General features: G+C 47.9%; 1 protein-coding gene across 1 annotated transcript in view; it reads left to right on the forward strand.

Annotated features, from left to right (window-relative positions):
* The window catches only part of GSDME (gasdermin E), a 49,719-nt gene extending 29,576 nt beyond the window's left edge, over positions 1 to 20,143 (forward strand). Inside the window, exons 7-11 of the mRNA XM_069088705.1 lie at positions 3,542 to 3,724; positions 6,622 to 6,749; positions 10,769 to 10,964; positions 16,947 to 17,020; positions 18,053 to 20,143. Of these exons, the coding sequence (XP_068944806.1) occupies positions 3,542 to 3,724; positions 6,622 to 6,749; positions 10,769 to 10,964; positions 16,947 to 17,020; positions 18,053 to 18,286 (815 nt within the window). The 3' untranslated portion in view covers positions 18,287 to 20,143. The remainder of the gene's footprint in view (positions 1 to 3,541; positions 3,725 to 6,621; positions 6,750 to 10,768; positions 10,965 to 16,946; positions 17,021 to 18,052) is intronic.
* Positions 20,144 to 20,614: the final 471 nt, after the last annotated feature.

The raw sequence follows: 20,614 nt of genomic DNA on the forward strand, positions 1-20,614 counted from the left end.
TTCCCTCTTCCTTTTGCCCCCCTTTCTCTTTCCCTCTTCCTTTTGCCTCCCTTTCTCCTTCCTCCCCTTCTTCCTCCATCCTAAATGGAGTATCTCTCAGTTTGATCGCCCCTCTATCTACTAGCATTGATTTTCCACTTGGGTATTTTCCCAGAACTGGCCCCACCTTGAAGGTTGCTGACCGATCTTAACTGGGGCTGTTCCGCAGCATTTCAGAGGCTGCCTGGAACTGCTGGAGTTCCAGACCTGGGAAGGAAGCACAGCCCTGCGCAGCCCATTCCTTCCCCAGTACTTGCTGTGTCTGTGCAGTGCATGCTGACGGGGAACCCACCACATTTGTCCTCCCTTTCTTAGTGACACCCGTCAGGGGGCTTCCCTTTTCTTGGAGAAAGCTTTCCATGTGCATCATCACGGGATCACAGATGTAGAACAGGACTTCCAAGGCCATTTAGTCCAACCCTCTCATTTTACAGATGAAGAAACTGATGCCCAGGAGAGGAAGATATTTGCCCCAGGTCACATAGGTGGCAAATGGCATCAGTGGGATTTGAGCCCAGTTATCTGATTCCAAATCTAGTTCTTCCCACTACCCTAGACTTTCCCTGAAAGACTTTACTCCCCAAATCACCTGAATCTTGGTCATTCACACGAAAAAGAGGATACTTTTACCAATAACAGAGCCATCCTAACTGGAAGGCAGTCTAGGGACATTCTGACCTTGTCATTTTGTACACTCGACCTTGAATCCTGTTCCCCCCCCCAACCCCCAGGGGCTTTCCCTGCTTCGTGTGGGGCAGATCCCCTGTTTGCATTTCAATTTCAAGCCTTTCTTCCCCCTTTTCTTTGCAAATAAACTTGTCTTTGTGCTACTGGGAGATGGTCCCCCGAGACTTCTTTCCTTTCCTTTGGCTCCTTTCTCATGCCCTGGACTCAGGAAGGTGGTTCTGTTTTTCGTGTGGGGTCCTTGCTTTCCCATAGCTGAATCGCCTGTTTGTCCAGAATCTTTGTTCAGCGTGACTGGCAGTTGAGTGTTGGCATCCTGTTCTGGGTTTTTTCTGTGTTCCGAGTCACTCTTGCCATGGAACATTCTGAATAGTTCCACATTCTATAATGTGGTCTTTGGACTGGACTGGACCAGACTGGACCACCAGAGACTAGTCCATCCCCCGCCTCTGGCCACAGCTAACCCAAAACCATTCTGGGAAGAAGCTGCCTCCCCTTTCCCAAGACCTAAAGCTGAGAGAGTCCCCTTTGGCAATGAGCTCAGAGGTCCCCCAGTTCTTACACTCGTGCATTCTTCCCAAAGTCTCAGCTCAATCACTGGCTGCAATCTGATCTCATTCTCAGAGAACCATTCCTTCATAGAAGTAAACTGCCTGCTCCCAACTGCTCAAGGTACCCCTCTATGAGACTGAAGATTGTAACAGAGAAAGACACTGGGGTGTATACTGCTAGACCTCTGGCCAGAGATACAGGGTTCAATCCTGACTCCAGCATCTCCTGATTGGGTGACCCTGCACAAGGGACTGGACCTCTCAGAGACTCGATCTTCTCATCTATGAAATGGGGGTAATCACAGGGATACTGTGAGGATTGAATTATATAATGCATTGGAAAGTACTTTTCAAACCTTAAATCACCACAGGAATATTAGCTCTTATTATGATCACTATTATTTTTAGAGAATGCTAAGCATCAGTCATGCCATGGTTCCACCTTGGCATTTTACAGATAAGGAAACAAAAATTCTCTCAGAGAGACTGAGAGGTTTGTTCAAGGTCACACTGTATTTCCTAGGCAGGATATGAACTCGAGTCTTCCTGACTCTTCACTGGATCCTCCTTGGCCATTCCTTTCTGCCATTATGCTGACTGTGTTCCTACCTAACCTTCCCCTGTGAGATTGTAAGTTCCTTGAGAGTCCAGAAAGGTCCTGTCTGATTTCATCTTCATAGCCCCAGGACTTAGAATCGTGCCCTACAAGTAACAGGGGACTGAGCTATGCAGATTAAATTGGTTTATCCGGTGTCTACTCAGTTTGATTCAGCAAATGTTTAATTGAACACCTGCTGTTTTACTGATGAAGAAACTGAGGCCCAGAGAAAGGGAAAATGAGCTCCCCAAATTGTCCAGGTTAGTGAGTGGCAAGGTAGAATTTGAACAAGGGGTTGTCATTGAACCAGGGTCTTCTGACAATGAAGTGACTTGTCCAAGGTCACACAGCTAGTAATGTGGGTTTCAGTGTGGGTTTCACATTTTCCTAAAGATCTTTAAATAATATTTCTTAATAGTTTCAATTGAACTAAAAGGGTTTTTTTTTTTTTAATATGCCTTTAGGGCTGGGAAGGGATCTTAGATATTATCTTGCCCACCCTCACTTCTTCATTTTACAGATGGGAAAATTGAGACCCAGAGAAGGAATCTATCCCCAAGTCATGCTATGTCATAAATAGCAGAAGTGAGATTGTAGAAGTGATGTTGTTTGGAGAAAGAGGGTGAGATTTGGAGTAAGAGAACACGAATTTGAGTCTTGCTTCTGGTGTATATATGCTGTGTGACCTTGGGTTAATCATTCAATTTCTGGGGCTTAGGTTCCTCACCTGTAAAATTAGAAGGCTGATCTGGTGGACTCAGAGGATCCTCCCATCTCCAGATCTGAGACTTCTAAGACTCTAGGTCAGGGGTGGGGAACCTGCAGCCTCGAGGCAAATTTCTGTGAAGTTTGAGTTCAGTCAAAGAGCCACACTTGAGGACCTGGGGGAGATGTGTGTGGCCTTGAACTCTCAGTTTCCCCACCTCTGACCTAGGTCTTCCCATCCAGGGCTTTTTTTCCACACATGTGAATGCCTCAAAGTTGGAGCTTCCCTCTTGGAGTACTTGAACCCTGGCCAGAGGAGTGATGTGGGTCAAGAATTTTGTTGTTCACTTGTTTCAGTCATGTCTGACTCTTCATGATCTATTTTGGGGTTTTCTCAGCAAGGATATTGGAGTGGCTTGCCATTTCCTTCTTTAGCTCATTTTACAGATGTGGAAACTGAAGCAAACAGGGTTATGTGACTTGCTCAGGATCACACAGCTAGCAAGTACCTGGGGCCATATTTGAACTCAAGATGAGTCTTCCAGGCATGGCACTCTATCTACTCTGGCTCCACCTAGCTGGTCACTAGGTTTAAGGCCAGAGTCCAATTCAGTTGAGTGAGCATTTATGTATTAGCCAGATGCCTTGTCCCTGGTGTTCCTGCCTTCCAAGAGCTTGCATTATAATGCCAGGGAAGGGTGCGTGGTGTACAACCGGAATCCTTCCTTGACTGCTTCTGTCTGGTAGCACCCGCTTTGCCCTTGAGTTATGCCCCCTTCTGTGGTCAGTGAATATCCATCTGATGGGTCTACACAGGCAGTTTTCTCGTAGCAGGGAAGGAACAGCCGGTTGGGGGGGGGGAACTATAATGCTTCAGACGCATGCCTTCCTCTCCCCTTTCCCCTAAGGCACATCCATTAACACTCATGCTGCTGGCTGTCTCATCTTCTATCTTGTGCCACAGAATTCTGCTTGCTGCAGGAGAAGCAAGGTGGCTTTGAGCGTGAGAGTCCAGATGGCCCCGATCACCTGGATGCTGGGATCTATGGGGAGCTCCTCTTCCCCTTGGTGCCGGATGCTATGGATGGGGATTCTGAGGCTGCAAAGCTGGTGCCTGCTGAGGGGCCATTAAGCGCCTTAAAACACGGTATTATGAGCAATGTGTGACTTAATTAGTCTCAAAGTTGGCACTCGGTCAGGGAAGTGTCCTTGCCAAACTGTTAATGTGATGGCTCACTTTATTTTTATTTTTTTGTCTGTCCAATGGCCCCTGAGCTTCCTCCTGGTCTGTTCCCTCCCTGGGGTCTTGGACAAGCCCCTTGAAGCTTTGGACCTGTTTGCTCATCTGTCCTTTTCCAGAGGATCAGATGAGATGCTGTCTGAGGCCCCTAGACCTGTGATCCCATAGTTCTGAGAGCTCAGGTCTTAGATTCCTTATGAAGAAAGGACGAGCAGGGTTTTCTTTTTTAATGGAGATGGGAAGCTTTAGAATTTTGCAACCACAGAAGCCTTGCTAAGAATAGCTATTTATCAGCAGAAGCAACAGCATGGGCTTGTGCATGGGCTTGTGCATCTGCTTTTCTTATGTTGTCGGCCTTGCTGCCAGCACCAGCACCACACTGTCAGTACCGCCCAGCACCGTCAGCACCACACTGCCAGCCTCACAGAGCACCCTTTCAGATCATTTACCACATGGCAGGGAAGGGTCTGGCTGGGTGCACTGGGCAAGGCTCAGTAGCCATTACCAACACATCTTTTGCCTCCAGCCTTATGTATCTGGAGAGGTTTGTGTTGGGGGTGGGGAAAGGGCTAGGGAAATGGAACCAGAGATGGGACAAAAAGAAAGGAGGACTTGGGATCTCAGGGTGCTGGTGTCTGAGCCCAACCAGATCAATGAGAAACAGGGTGGTCCTGAAGACCAGAATAGTGAAAGCAGATGCACAACTGTTTGTGACCAGGAGAATGTTCTGGGGTGGGGACAACAGAGCAGAGGCTGATGGTCTCCCCAGCCCTATGTGCTGTCCCAAAGTGAAATGCAGGACTTAGGGAGAGAGGCACTGCCCCCTCACTTGGGAGCTTTCTGGGGAAGGCTGGGTGAGCATTTACTGGGGGCTATTAGAAAGATAAGAGCAGAGGGCCACTGAAGCACCATCCAACTGGGAGATTCTGGGATTTGGATTTGAACCAGACAGTAACAACGGCCGACATGTATATAGCACTTTGCTGTTTAGTCATTTTTCTCTCTTTGTGCCCCCATTCGGGGTTTTATTGGCAAAGAAAGTGAAGAAGCTTGCCATTTCCTTCTCCAGCTCATTTTACAGATGAGGAAACTGAGGCAGACAGGGTGAAGTAACTTGCCCAAGGTCATATAGCTGATAAGTGTCTGAGGCCAGATTTAAACCCAGATCTTTCTATCTCTAGACCTGGCACTCTATCCATTGTGCCAGCCAGTATATAGCACTTCAGGGTTTGCAGAGTCCTTTACCTATATTCATTTTATTCTCACAACAAACCTGGGAGATAGGTGCACTTATTATCCCTATTTTACAGATAGGGAAACTGAGGCATATAGGTTAAGTGATTTACCCAAGGCCATAGAGTTAGTGTCTGAGGCAGGATTGGAAGCCAGGTGTTCTAGGTTCTCCTTCCACTCTGACATGCTCCCTCCCTTCAAGTGATCTCTCTAAGACGTCCTTTAGTCTGATCCCCTTATTTACAGGTGGATGGGTGGGAAAGGAAACTGGCTGACAGAGGTGAATGAACTTGCCCCAGGTCCTCTGTGCCCAGTACTAAGGGTTTAGATTAGCCCACAGATTGTTCTAGATGGCTCCAGACACCCCCAGGGTTGTGTTAGAAGAAGACTGACGCCCCTTTGGGGCTCTGGGGATTGGTGCTCAGTTTCTATGGAGAAAATGTTTGCATTTAAGGCACCTGAGCAGGAGGCTGAATTGTAGATCTCCCAGTCCAGGGGTAGGCTGGTTTCATGGGTGGGCAGTCCTTGGGTGGTACAGATTTCCATGACGACTTAAATGAGCTAACAAGGTATAGTCTCAGCAGTGGGGGAACCACAGTGCCAGCCTGTGCTGTAAAAAGGGACAAGACCTCCCTAGTGCCATCCTTGCAGCCTGATTGGCCTAGGAGGATGTCCCCTCTCAGAAGCCCAAGGAAGCAGGCAGGCAGGGGGATGGACCTGGTGACCTCAAGGTCTTCCTCTCTTTCGCTTTCCTCCCTCAGCCTCTAGTTCTTTATCTGAAAAATTAGAGAGGTGTCCTGGGGTCCCCTCCAGCCCTGGTTCTTTGTATTTGCTAGGCACTCTCCTGGGTGCTGAATTATAAAGACAAACCAAATTGTCTCTGTCCTCAGGAGTGCGCACAGGGTGTCTCCCAAATCTTCATGCCATTTTAAGTTATTAAAGCTAACAAGGCTTAAAACAACATGAAGACTTTGGGGACAGCTGTATTTAGTGGCCAAAAAAATTATAAAACGTGCAAAGTAATACAAAGTTACCTATCTGTGTGTATAATACATTTTATATACATATGTGTATGCATATAAGTATATATTAATAGTGATGATTAATATTTCTATCGTGTTTACGATGTGCCCGGTACCGTAATAAGTGATTTCCACTCATTATCTCATTGGAGCCTCATGACAAACCTGGGAAGAAGTTGCTGCTGTAGTTGCCCACAAATGAGGAAACTGAGGCAAATAGGACAGAACTTCCCAGAAATCACAAGCAATTGACCCAGTTAGTGTCCATGTAGTTGCTTCTCACAAAAAAAAATATATATATAATGAAGCATTAAGGTCGGTGTTGTCTGTTCCTCCAGCCCGTGGGTGGGATCTGGCCATATTCTAACCTGGCAGAAAGCTACAGCCTTGGAGAGGACCATTTGGCCCCAGTCTGATGTACCCAGTGTGGGAAATGCTGCTGAGGGGAAGGATGACAAGGGGCTGGGGAAAGCCAGAGCCCCTGTTCTCTCCTGGCAGAGGCTGGTGGCGGGCTGGGACCCAGACCACGAGCTCTTGTCGCTTCCACAGGGATGCTGCTCTTGGAGAAGAATTTCCGTCCCTTTGTGGAGCTGTCAGGGCATCACCAAGCGGCTCTGTGGGAAATCCTCTGGGAAATCCTGTTGGACGATGAATTGGTGGTAGCCCTGGACACCGTGGTAAGGGAAAGGGCCGTCAAGCCTCGTGACTTCTTCTACTTTCTCAACCGTGACTGGCATAAAGCAGGTGCTTAGAAAAGATTTCTGACTCTGGACTTCGGGAGAAGGGAAGTCACAGTTCCCTGATTCATTACTCTCTTTTCTTGCATGTGTCTGTATACATATATGTCTATATATATATATATATATGTATGTGGATCTCTATGTGTGAGTGTGGTGTGTGTTTCTATGTGTCTGTGTGTGTGTTGTGGAGAGAGAGAGTGTGTGTGTGTCATACAGGTAGGAAAGGAGAGAATTAAACCCAGGGCCTCAGTTTCCTCATCTCTAAACCAAGGGGGTTGGACTAGATTTCTGATGTCTCTTCTGGCCTTACACGTTTCCTTATCTGATCCTCTGACTTCCAATCCAGGGATTTTTCCATGCTTCCTTGATACCCCACTTTGGTTACCACTTCCAGGAAGATGGGGATCAGAGGACCAGGAGCTATTCATCTCCCTTCCCAAATGTTCTATCTGGATGTAGGATTGGCTACCCCAGTAGGTGGAGGGTTCCTTCTTGGTAAAGGTTGAAGTAGAAAGTTTTACTGATGTAAACTGTGTGATCTTGGGCAATTCACTTAATCTCTGTGGGTCTCACTTTCTGCAGCTCAAGAAAGAGAAGATAGGACTGGATGACCAGTGAGGTCCCTTCCAGCTCTAAGTACCACTCCTACACCCACCTCTACCAAACTGTCTTACCTGTTATTCCTCATACCTGACTCCATTTACCACCTCTCTGCCTTTGCACAGCTGTACCTCATGCCTGAAATGCTCTTTCTTCTCATCTTTGCTTCTGAGAACCCCTTACTTCCTTCAGATCTCAGCATAAATGCTACCTGCAGCTGCCTTTGCTTCTACCTTTTAAAGGCAACCAGGTGGTGCAGTGGAGAGTGCTGAACTTGGAGTGAGGTAGACTTGAGTTCAAATCTGGCCTCAGACGCTTATTAGCTGTGTGATCTTGGCCAAGTCATTTAATCTCTAATTAAAGTCAATTCGCTTTACCTATAAAATGAGGATAAAATAGCACCTACTTCCCAGGGTCGTGAAGATAAAATGCTATTGTATTTCCCAAGCACTCTGCAAGCCGTAAGTCACCATCCGAACGCTAGCCACTGTTGTGTTCTTGGCCTTGTCCAAACTTATCCATGTACGTGTTGAACCCTCTGAAGAATGCAAGCTCCTTGAGGGCAGGCTTAGATTTTCTTTTTCTTTATATCCTTAGCGCCTAGCTGAGGCCTGGCACATAGTAGGTAATTAATGAGCATTTGTCAGCACATAGTAGGTGACTCATAAGCATTTGGTGATTGATTTTTTTTTTTTTAGGCACAGGCTGGAATAGAGGGTCCTGAAGGTTCTGTGACACCATCTCTCTGGGGATTATTGGTCATGGATATGCTGGGAGCAGGAAGGAAGGAATGAAAAAAAATAAGCATTTCCTGGGTGACAGAGACAGTGTGGTGTGGTGGCTAGAGAGCTGAGCTCAAAACCAGGATGACCTAGATTTCAGTCTTGCCTTTCATTCATCCTGGCTGTGTGACCCTAGGCAGGTAATCAAGGCTCTAAGCTACAGAGAAGGAACTGACCTGCATTTGTGGAGGGAGTTTCTTCACCTGGAAGTTTCCTATATCAAAGACTTTCCATTCCCAGACCCTATCCTTGATTAGGGTCCAAGCTCTGAGCCTGGGTTGATGGACAAGCTGACCAGGATTGCCCCCAATTCCATGGAAAAGCCATTTGCCTCTCTGGGCTTCAGTTTCCCTATCTGTAAAATGAAGGGATTGAATTAGAAGATCTCTAAGTATCTTTTCAGCACTGGATCTGGGATCCTATGCATTTGCTAGCTGCTGCTGCTGACCCTTACATCATTTGGGCTGCCTCTTTCTCTCCTGACTCCTTATTTCTTTAAGCCCTAACTACAGACCATGGCTTTGAATGGTAGTCACAGTGAGGAGAGGTGGGCAGCGGGGCCAGGAAACCCATTGGCTCTATTGGGAACAAACAGGATAATGGGTGCCAGACCTTGTTCTCTTTCTTAGTTATTCTGCTGGTGAGGTGAAGTTCCCAAAACTCTTCATGTGCGCATGGCAGAAGCTAGCTCCCAGATGCCAAACAGCCTCCTCTCTGGCCCCTGGGGATGGCTCTCATTCATTTCAGGAGACTGATGGGTGAAAATGAATCAGTCTGATTTTTAATTAACTTTTTTTTGCAGAGGTTTATGGAGTTCTGACTTCATACTTTTCCATTTCTTAAAAAGACTTTCCATGTATTCTTCCTGTTGAAATCAGACTATGCCAGGGAACCTGGTAGCTATGCCCTCTGCCCATGGCTGTGGTTATAATAAAACACCCGGCAGGACCATACTCTGCTTACCCTGCTTGGCCAAGCACTGGAGGCAGCCTGTCATGGCTGAACAGCCCCCCTGAGTCTTAGATCCCCAAATAGCTTTTCTTTAAAAGTGAAATGTCCAGCCATCTCCCTTCCCCACAGACCTCCCACCCTGCAGAGTAAAGAGCTTCACCTGTCCTGACCCATGATGGAAAGGAAAGAATGGGTGGGGAAACCTTAATGGGGAGAGGCTGGGACTCTCTGCCTGAGAATGAAAGACTCCTTCCCAGTAAGCATTTATTAAGGACCTGTTAGGGGCACAGAAACAAAAAGAAGCTTCGATTCTGCTGGCGATGGGAGGAGATTCAGCCCAGGAGCCAGAGAGTCTTAGACCTCCCTCTGTACAGCCCTGAGGGGCTCAGGTCCTCTGTTTTGTAGATGATAAGTATCCAGATGAAAACGGTATAGCCCTGTGATTTCACTGCTAGAGGGAATTTTCAGGTGAGGAAACTACTCTCAGTGAAGGTGGGCACCTTCTCTGTTACTGGGAAACTGGTACAGAGCCCTGAGAGTTTACATGGCAGTCTGTGTCTAAGGCAGGACCCAACCCTGGGCTTTCTGGCTTTGACGACTGCTCTCTCTGTTACCTTGCCTCTCTATGAAGGCAGAGAAGTGTTTGCAAAATATTTAAATACGAAGCAATTTGAGGGGGAAGAGCATTAATAACTGGGAGAATCACAGAAGGCTTCTTGGAGGAGACGGCACCTGAGCCAAGCCTTGAGACAGAAGTGAAGTGCAGGAGTGTTCCCAGGCTGAGGGATGACCTGTACAAATGTGTGGAGGCAAGAAATGGAATGTCGTGCGCCAGGAGCAGGAAGAGGGCAGCCGGGCTTCGACGCACAGTGGGCACGAGGGAAGTGATACGCACTAATCCATCAGTGAACAGACGCGCCTGAGCTGGGGTGGGGGGGAGGATTCCAGGGTCTTCTGACCAGCTCTCCCCACCCAGTCCAGAGGAACTGATTAGCTGGATTCAGATGCCCCCTCGGGCCCTGTGGCTGAAAGTAGCTAGGGCTGTGAGCTTTAGACCCAAAGGCCAAACACTCTCCTTCTGGCCATCAGTCAGGAGCCTTTGCCTTTGCCTGACTCAGAAGCTTCTGCGGCTGTCTTTCTTCTGGGTTTCTTCCTTGTTCTCTATCTTTCTTCCTTATGGAAAATTAGCCACCCCTCCCCTTCTTTTCTTAAACTGATGATGCTTAGGGAAAGTTTTTTTTTAACCTACAGTTTCCATAAGGGAAACTTTCTTCCCAGTGTTTATTTTAAAATAGGCATAATCTCTAAATATTAGTGCTGTATGTGTTTTTATGGACGGAGGGGTGTGTGTGTGTGTGTGTGAGTGTGTGTGTGTGTATGTGTGTGTGTGTGTGAGTATGTATGTGTGTGTGAGTGTGTGGTGTGTGTGTGTGTGTGTGTGTGTGTGTGTGACAGAGAAGCGACGAGCACAGAAAGAGCCCGTTCCTCATATTTCTTAGCTCTCCACAGCTGCCAGTCTCCTAGTCCCGATCCCAAGCCAGAGCTATCTGCTGGCTTGCATTTGAAATGAACAAGCATCTGGTTGCCAACATGTCTCCCATCTTGCCTCCCTTCCACCTGCAGCTTGGTGACATCTTTACGGGCGGAAGCCCGCAGCTGACAACCCTCACGGAGCTGAGCCATCTTCAGCAGCAGCAGCTCATGACCTTCCTGGGGCTGGCGGGACTCCAAGTGCAGAAGGATTTGCGGGTGTTGCGGGACACTCAGAGCCATCAGGAGCTGCTTTCCACCATCCACTTCTTCATCAGTGCTCTGGCAGGTATGGGAAAGGAAAAAAAAGTCATGTCCAGTGCCTAGAAAACTGACTTTGAGTTTCATTCTGGGAGTCTTTGGCCACACCCATTCTAATCCCCCTGGGAGAGTTGGAATGTATAGATCACAGGGGCAGGAGATCATAGATTTATCACAGAATTTGAGGGCTGAAAGGCAATTCAGTGGTCAACTGGTCCAACCCATATGTGAAAGGAATCCATCCCTCTAACATTTCTAATGAAATTAGAGTAAGAAAGGATGCCAAAGGTCTCCCCATTTTACAGATGAGGAAACCGTGGTCCAGTGATATGTGACTTATCTAAAGTCACATAGCAGTAAGAGACAGAGCTGGGATTTGAACCCAGGTATTTCAAATCTCTTTCCACTGAACAGTCACAGATTTATAGCTGGAAGGGATCCTGCAGGCCTTCACACATGAGGAACGTGAGGCTTAGGGATTTGAACCCAAGGTCCTGGCCAGTCCATTCTTGGAGAGCTCTCATTATTCAGAAGTTTTTTCTGGATGTGAAGCCTAATCTGCCTCTATAATCTCACCCACTGCTGGGGGGTCTGTTCATTAGAATAGAGGAAGGCTGTCTCCTCTCTTCTTCCTAAGGGTATATCTTCATCCCTTCCCACAGTGAAAAAAAGACAGGTCCCTGTAGCCACACCTTAATGCCATTCCAAGCCAAATCAGGGAATGTCTGAGCCATCGGAAGGAGTCTTCCTGTGGTAGGGGCCATCAGCAACCCCAGGAGCTGGGGGACTTGATCTGGGCCATCTGGGTGAGGACTCCTCCCTGCCTGCATCATTGACAGCACAGACCTTCTTCATCCAGCCACCTGTCACCCTGGGAGTCTTGAGGAAGAGTGACCCAGGACGGGGAACAGCATAACTTCCTGAAAGGATGTCAGTCAGTCAGCCAATGACCATTTATGCAGGATGTGCTATGTCCTAAGTGCCAGGCTTGGTGCCAGGGATCCAAGTACAAAGAATGTAATAATTCCTCCTCACAGGGAGCTTACATTCTACTGGGGGAAGGCTACAAGCACATATACAAATGTACATGACTTATCTAAAGTAAATGTAGAGGCAGAACAGTTAATCTTGAGGCAGGCTGGGAGGATGCCAGCTGTGGGGGAACAAGGAAAGGCATTATGGCAGCTCCTGGTGGACTCCCTCCTGAGTGACTGCCCTACTGGGGGTCCCTGGCATGGAGCTGTAGCATCAGGCCACCACAGAGGGACTGCCAGGGACTCCCCCTGGCCCTTTTCCCAGCCCTCAGAGACGGCTAAGAAAGCAAGAGATGCCTCTCTTAGGACGGGAAACCTTCTAAAAGGAAACTTTGTTCTCTTTTCTGGCCCCCAGAAGAGATGAAAGGGACAAAGGGAGCCTCCTTAGAGTTTTCCCTCAATGCATCACTAGGGAAACTTGGGGGGTGTCGTTTCCCCCCTGCCCCTGAAAAAAAAAAGTCAGTTGGAGAATCAAGAATAGAGTCAGTGTGTGGAGAGTGGGCTAATGGAATCACACCAGACCAGGAATGAGGAGAGCTGGGCTCTAGCCAGGCCCCCCTGTAGCTGTGAGACCTTGGTAAGTCATGTCTCCAGCTTTTCTCACTGAGGTCTAAGGTCTTCTCTCTCCTCATTCCTCCACTGACATCCTGGGAGACTTTATCATGTGTAGTGTTGCATTTGACACCCCGTCCTGTTCCATGAACTGGGCCTTGGCCTGACTCGGCTTCAGCCACGCTGGGTCTGGGCAGTCTGACGGTGGCTTTACCCGGCTCTTCCTCCAAGGCACTGCCCTGGGGCTCGAGAATGCCCCTCTCCGGCTGCACAGCCTCCCAGCCTCTGTCCTCTGCTGGGCAGCACAGTGGGGAGGGGGCAGAACTGGAAGCTGAGGCCCTGAGCACGACCACCACCTGCAGGACTGTGGATCAGGCCACTTGCGCAGGCTCAGTCGAAATAACCCTACGTGCCTCCTGTGTGCCTGGCACTGTGCTAGAGGCTGGGGGTGCAAAGAAAAGCAAGCACAGCTCCTGTCCTTCAGGAGCTCCCATTCTGGGTGCAGAGACCACGTACGCAAGGGGCACATCCCAGAGAGACGCAGAGTAGATGGGAGGTGGCCCCGAGAGGAAGTCAGGGTAGCAGGGTGGATGAAGGGCCAAACTTGCCATCCGGAGGACCCCGAGTTCAGATCCAGCCTCAGAGACTTAGTGGCTTCAGGACCTCTCCTGCCTGCCTCAGTTTCCTTACTGGTAAAATGAGGGGAACACCAGCCTCTGCCTCCCGGGGCTGTAGTGGGCATCAGTGAGGACATGTTTATGAAGAGCTTAGCTGTGAACACGCTAGTGCACTAGGAAGGGTCTCCTACAGAAGGCAGAGCTTGAGCTGAATGGTGAAGGGCACCAGGGCAGCCAAGGGCAGCCAGTGGGGAGAGCCTCCCAGCTCGGGGGGACCGGACCCCTGCAGGGCTTGGCTCGGTACTGCAATGCCAGCTTCTCCATGCTCAGGGCTCTGGCTGGGTCTGCCCCGCCCTGTGCTCTGGGGACCCTCCTGCTTCGGGCTGGTCCTTCTGGGTCCCCCTTTGGCTCTAGGCCTTTTCCTCTCCACCTGTCCCCAGGCCTTCCCTTGGTACGTTGGGTTGCCCCTGTCCATCTCCTGGCCACACTCTGCTTGTGACAGCTCTGTCCCCTTCCCATCCCTCAGGCTCTGCCTGCCTGTGGCCTCTGGCCCTTCTGTCTCCCTGATGGAAAGCGATCTCCCTGAAGGCAGTGACGACTGTTTTCACCTTGGCCTTTGGCTCCCCAGCCCGCCACGCGGCACTTTTGTTATTGGGTCATTTCAGGTCATTTCAGAGTGTCTGACTCTTCCTGATCCCGTCTGGGTTTTCTTAGCAGAGATCCTGCAGTGGCCACTTCCTCCTCCAGCTCATTTTACAGATGAGAAAACGGAGACAAACAGGGTTAAGTGACTTGCCCACAGTCACAGTGTCTGAGGCCAGATTTGAATTGAAGATGATGAATCTTCCTGACTCCAATGCCCAGCACTCCGTGCACTATGGCGCCACCTGGTGGCCAATGTAACACATAGTAGGTGCTTACTAAATTCTTGCAGATGATTGCACATGTATAACCTATATCAGATTGCTTACCATCTCAGGGAGGGGGGAGTGAGGGAGAGAGGGAGAAAATCTGGAAATCAAAATCTTTAACAAAAAGTGGCTTTATACATAAGTAGGGAAAATAAAGTATTACAAAACAAATCCTAACTCAGTTATGTATCAAAAATAAATAAATTCTTGCTGATTTTAAACGTAGCCAGGATTCCCCTCTGGGCCTCAGTTTCCTCACCTGTAAAATGAAAACTAGGTCTCCTTTAAGGTATCTCTGAGCTCCAAAATCTGTGATCCTCTCTTAGGAGTCCCTGCTTCTCTGCTCAGTTCACCCTTTGCTCTTTAAGCCCTTGCCAGAATCAGGCAATCAATCATTTCTGAAGTGTCTGCATGTGCCAGGCATTGTACCAAGTTCTGGGCATACCTGTGACTCTGGATGGCTGGGTAAAGCCATGTCTAAGGTGCTGGTGCTGGAGTCTGGAAGACTGGATTCAAGTTCTGACTCTGACGTTTATGAGCTGCCTGGGTGAGTCTCTTCACCTCAATCTGCCTCTTCATTTGTATAGTGGATGTAACAACTACACCCACTTGATGGGGTTGCTGTCAAAGCCCAATGAGATATGACATTTATAAAGCAGGGGTAGTTATTCCTGACTCTCTGGGTGTAGGTTGTGACCCCTCTACACCATAGCAGATGGTCTTCAGGAATTGCTGTGGTTTAAAAAAACAATTGCATCTCTCAATGACCAGTGATTATACTGGAAACATGGGAGTTTGAGTTTGTTACTTTGATCACAGATGACCCAGTCTGTCCCCAGAACCGTCCAGTAAGTCTTTCGAGGTTGGCAGGTCCCGCCTGTGCCCATGATCCAAGGGGACAGTAAAGTGAGAAGATCAAAGGTGCTAATATATTGAAAGTGCTTTCTAAGTGCAAGTCATTATTTTGCTGATTAGATTTTTGGTGATTTAAATTACTATTATTATTATTAGATGCTGAAGCTCTGTCCATCAGATAGATGTTTCAATGACATAGTGATGGTGGAGTGTACGCTAGACTCGGGGAAAGACAAATTTCATTTGCTCCAAGAAGCAGCCCCTTATTACATGGCTGTTAGTGATTCTGAAGGTCAGTCCTGGTTTAAGGCTCTTTCATTAATACTCATCTCTTCTGTCTCTGCTTCCCAACCACCAAATTCATCAGAATGTGCTATGTCTTCCTGACATAGACATAAAACGTTAGAATGATGAATGGGCTGGCGTGTTTGGTTTGTTCCACTTCCTAAGTAATAACACCTTCTATTTCTACGTGAGACACAATACAAAGCGAAGGGATAGTTGGCATCAAGAACAGCAGGGTTCGAGGTATGCCTCTGACAGAGACTGACTCTGGGACCCTGGGCAGGTCATAGGATCATAGCTCTAGTGTTGGAAGGTTCCGTAAGGATCAGCTCTCACAACTGAGGCACAGAGGTGACTTAATCACACAGGCAGTGCTCTGCTTGGATGGTCCTGATCTCTGTATGTGGAGAGAGTTTAAGCATAGAAACTTCCCTCCACCAGTGCAATCGCAGGTCCTGAGGAGGGATGGGGAACGTTTGTGGAGTCATTTAACACTTCCAAGTTCTCCCTCTTTGGGAATGATTGTGGTTAAGTCATTTCATGCCTGGGCCTCCAGTTTGTTTAGCTTTAAAAATCGGTGTATTCATCAATAAATTAATAATTATCACTCTCATAAGAATGATAGCTAAGATTTACATGGTGCTTGCTGTGTGCCAAAGGGCTTCACAGTCAGTGGATGGGATGCTGAGCCTGCAGTCAAGAAGTCTTGAGTTGAAATCCTGCTTCAGATATTTAACCTGTTTGCCTCAGTTTCCTCATCTGTAAAATGGGGGTAATAATCGTACATATCTCAAAGAGTTGTGAGAATCAAATGAGATATTTGTGAAGCTCCTATGTACAGTACTCAGCACATAATCAGCACTATAGAAAGTTAGTTATTATTTTCTCCTGCACCCCCATCTCACCTCCCAAGAACCCACATCGAGGCTGTAGGCCCTCCTCTCCCCTCCAGGTGCCATCCCCAGAGAAGTCACCTTTTATAAATAAAGCTGTTAATTATTGCAAGAGGATGAGAAGGGCTCAGAAACCACTTGTGGGTGCCACCATGTGAAAGATGAGGAAGCCTGTTTCTGTCTCCTTCCTTCCTCCATTTCCTTTGAAAGAAAACAAAGACTCCAGGCTGGCCCAGAATGACACTGTGGTTTGGGGCTTATGAAGGGAATGGGCCCCCTTCTCTGACTTGCCATTCCCTAGTGGGTCCCAACATCATTTCTGTGTAGCGTTTTTTAAAGTCTGCATCCTTTATTCCAGTCATTCCATTCTCTCTGTCCATCCTTGCCCTCTCCTCCAGACTCTGGACATTCTCTTCCATGCCCACATCCCTCCCTCTCCCCCTACGGGCACATTTCTTCCCTCTCACCATTATTTTCTTATGTGTTTTCCTCCTCATTAAAATGTGAGCTTTTTGAGGGCAGGGGCTTTCTGCCAGTATGTGTATTCCCAGTGTTTATAGCACAGTAAGCCCTGAATAAATGCTTGTTAATTGGATGGTTTTGCCATTTTAGAAGCAAGACGCACCTGCCACAAAGTGCTGCTGTAAATGTTTTGGTGCATGTGAGACCTTTCTGTGGGTGACCTCCATACCCAGTGTGGTGCAAGCTGCCTATTTGGCTTAGAGTGGAGACTGGAGAAGACCTGGATTTGAATCCTGCCTCAGATGTAAAATGAGAGGGCCAATGTTGACAGCCTTAGTCCGATTCCACAACCATAGGATGTGATCTTCCTTTGTCCGTGATGCCCATTTCTTTCTTTGCAGAGATGCCAGACAACACGCCGGCCCTGATGGGCACTTGCTGCAAGCTGCGTGTGGTCCCGGCACTGTGCCACTTAGTAAGTAAGGAACCTTGGGGGCTGAGGTGGGGAGGGAGACCCAAGCCCTTGGAGGCAAAGACCCTTGCTGAAGGTCAGACAGTAAGTGGCAGGGGGAGAATCTGAGCCCAGAACCTGTGACTCTAAAAGAACCTCTGTTGGAAGCCAGGTTGTTCCAGGACTGCGCAGGGAGGGGGATGTGGCCTGGCATTTCTGCCGTGCCCAGAACTGGCCAGCTAGGGACACCTCAAAGGTATTAAATGAGAACTGTTGGCTCTGTCTTATCCAGCCACAGAGGGTCCCTTCTTCCAAGAATGACATGAGCCTGGTCCCCTCAGGAAATGGCATCAAATGAGAGCAAGGCCTTTCGATGCTCAGCCCCAGGGAATCGAGGTCAAGCTTTTCCTTTCAAATGGGATCATTAATAAATCTAATCTCTTAGCAGAGTACTTAAAAGAAAAAAAGGGGGGTATGTTTATGCAAAGACCTCTTGGCCTTCCCCTCCACTTGCCAAGGCCATTTGGGGGTTTGATCCCCCTCATCTTCTTTCCCTTTGCTTCCACATGTAATGAGGCCTGGGCCAGGGAGGAACCAAGCATTTTCCACAAATTTCTACAGAAACATTGGTGTGCCGTTTCTGGGGAGGAGTGGGGAACTTGCCCCAGGATGGGCAGCAGAAAATAAAAGTGCCTGGATTGAGATTCGGGGCCTGGCTTAAACCCTAGCTCCACCCTTTCCTGTGTAGCTGACCACAGCCTTTCCAGACCTCAGGTAAGAGCTGCCCTCCAGTCCCCAGGATGCCTCCTGCACTAAACAGGGGCCCTGAGGATCTGTGTCAGTAGAGGGAGCACCAGGCCAGCCTAGACAATATCACATGATGGAGGCAGCAGAATCGGGACTTTGGAAAAGCTGATCTTGTGTGCATTTCCTCTTTGTAAAAGGATGGAGCTGAGACTGGAGGGTTGTTCAAAAGTAGATGACTCACTTTTCTGCCTTCTTTCATGACTTAAGGGAATAAATGCTTTGCTCTCTAATGGGTGGATCTAATTACAGCCTCAAGTGACATCTGCTGAGGGCCTTTCTGAACTCAGAGATCCGAGCCTGGCCCCTCTCAACGATGCAGAAAAGTTTGAGATTGTGCAGAAGTTGTTTGCTCTATCAAACATCAGCCTGGAAAGAAGGGAGGCGACTGTGAAAGCCGTCATTATGAAGAAGCCTCAGTATCTCCCCCTCATTCTTTATATAATCCTGAGTGGACTTTGTGCTTTAGAAAGAAAAGATGAGTGAGGCCAGCAGGGAAAGGCCAGAGGGGCTTTAATGGTGGGCGCCCCCACACTCCAGGGAGCCTCTCTTCAAAATTTTCACATCCAAAAAGCTGAACTCATAGGATAAATCAAAATGAGGTGAGTTTTCCCCCCATCAGTTAGGACTTCCTTTTACAAGAGAACTCAGCAGCGTTCTCTTTTTAAGCAAAAAGCTTCTTAACAGTTTTAATATATTAGAATCACAAAAATTCAGCTGCTAGAAAAATATACTGCCGAAAGGTCTGCCTGTCTGGAGATGCCCTCTCGGCATCAACGACAGTCACATTCAAGGCTCTGGGCCCCAGCACAGGATGGGGAACAAGGTGGTTCCCATCTCAAGCAGGATCGAGAATTCCAAGCTTACATCTAGAAAGACCTTGTGTGCATGACAACCGGGCCTTTGAGGAGGTTGCTAGCCTGCCCTCTTTCTCCCACCACCTTCAAGAGGAGGAAGAGGACACTTGCTTTTCTATTGAGATGACTTCCTTCTGGTGGTGACAAAGTACCTGGGGTGTGCAGAGGCTTCCCGTGGCCTTCCCAACATCCTCCCAGCAAAGTCCCAGCTTCCTCTGCTGCACATGTACTCTGATGCTGACGGTGTAGAAAAGAGGCAATATGAGCCATGGGTAAAGCGGACAGCAGTTTTATTTACCCTTGCATTCCAGAGGTTTAATTTATAAAACCTTGGGACATCGGAGGAGATTCTAAACTGTGTCATGCTTGTCTGTTCTCACATCCCATCAAAGTGACCTGTTGATACGTCCTGGTCACCAACAGGACCAGCTGCTCTCCATCTGGGGCCCAGGCAGAATGGTTTAGTGCTTTTACCTTTATTTTTGAAGGGGAGGAGGCAGCTCTGAGCTGGCCTGCCTGGCTCCCTTCCCATTCCCAGCCTGGCACATGGGACCTTACCTCTGGCAATCCTGAGGCTGCAGTCAGAGGCAGGTACCATTTGTCATCAGGTGACCCTAGGGTCTGCTAAACACTTGAACAGCCCCATTTCAGTTACTACGTGACTAGTGATGATAAAAGCTCACACCCTCTTCCAATAAGAAGTCTTTATTTCTTTATATATACAAAAATACTTCATTGGGAATAGGTAAATCTCATAGATTTTCTACATTTCTGTAATTTGCATTATGGACAACACATGAACGAGACCTGAAATGTGTGAGGAGGAGGAGGTCCCTTGGCTGCAGAGCACCAAGCCAGCGTCAGGGTGTCCCTCCTGCGGGAGCTGTCATGGATAAAGGAGCAGCAATTGACTCATTAACACAGGAACAGCTGGATTCTTGCATGTTCATACTTGGAGCTTGGGCTGCTGAGCTCTTTGTCCTCAGTTTTAAAAACTGTTCTCTTCCACGTATGTGCAAAAGACAATTATAAAGAACATGCATTTTAATGTCAATGTAAAACTACACACGAAAAGAAATGTCAAGGGCAAGGAGAAAAATCCCAAAGCTTTTTCCAGCACCCTCAAAAGACCTTACGACAGAAAAGCCCCAAGTCTTGGGCGCTGGCTGTTTGAAAAGAAGAACCAGACATTCCATCTTTCCAACCAAACTTATAGAAACATTGAGGGGAGTTTCACTTTAAAATACATGGAGAAAATTTTTTTCTTAAGTCTGGGTCTTTTGGACTTGTATTTCTTCCAACTCTGCCACTTAGTCCTGGCTGCATTTAGGGCAAACTAGGTCTCTTTCCATCCCTTTCTTTACCTGTAAAATGAAACTGATCAGATGACCTTTAAGGTCCCTTCCAGACCTACATCTATGAACTCTCCCATCCCTCACATGGACCAACTGAACCTCAGTTTACTAAAAAGGCCTTTTCAACCTTTTACAGTTTAATTCTCATCCTTTTGTTTAAATAAAAAAAAACCTTTATGCATTTTAAAGTGATAACAACTGGTGACTAATCTTAGTATTGATAATTTGGGAAACTGATAATCAGCTATTAATTATTGCTCCCTATTTTATGTGGTTAAGGTGGAAACATGCAACTAATATAAAGTTTATGTGGTTTCTCTGATACTGCTCTCCTCCTGGAAAAGATCAGTGCCACCCGTGGACCTCCACCAACCCTCCAGGCCACTGTTGTGGCACGTCCCTCTGTGCCCCCTCGCCAAACTTGGCTGAGCCCGAGTCATTCATCTTGCTATTCAAGGGCATCTTCATTTAGCAGGGATGGGGAGGCAGGAGAAAAGAGAGGAGTCAGGCTGGCTCCTGAAGAACTCAGATCCAACCCAAGCTGGGCCTGGGCCTTCAGGCCAAGAGAGCCAGTGATGGGTAATGGCAGCTCCTAAGAGTTA

The sequence above is a fragment of the Petaurus breviceps genome, unplaced genomic scaffold (genome assembly GCF_028583685.1).
Source record: "Petaurus breviceps papuanus isolate PSGF00001 unplaced genomic scaffold, PetGlider_PUasm1.0 185, whole genome shotgun sequence".
NCBI classification, from domain to species: Eukaryota; Metazoa; Chordata; class Mammalia; order Diprotodontia; family Petauridae; genus Petaurus; species Petaurus breviceps.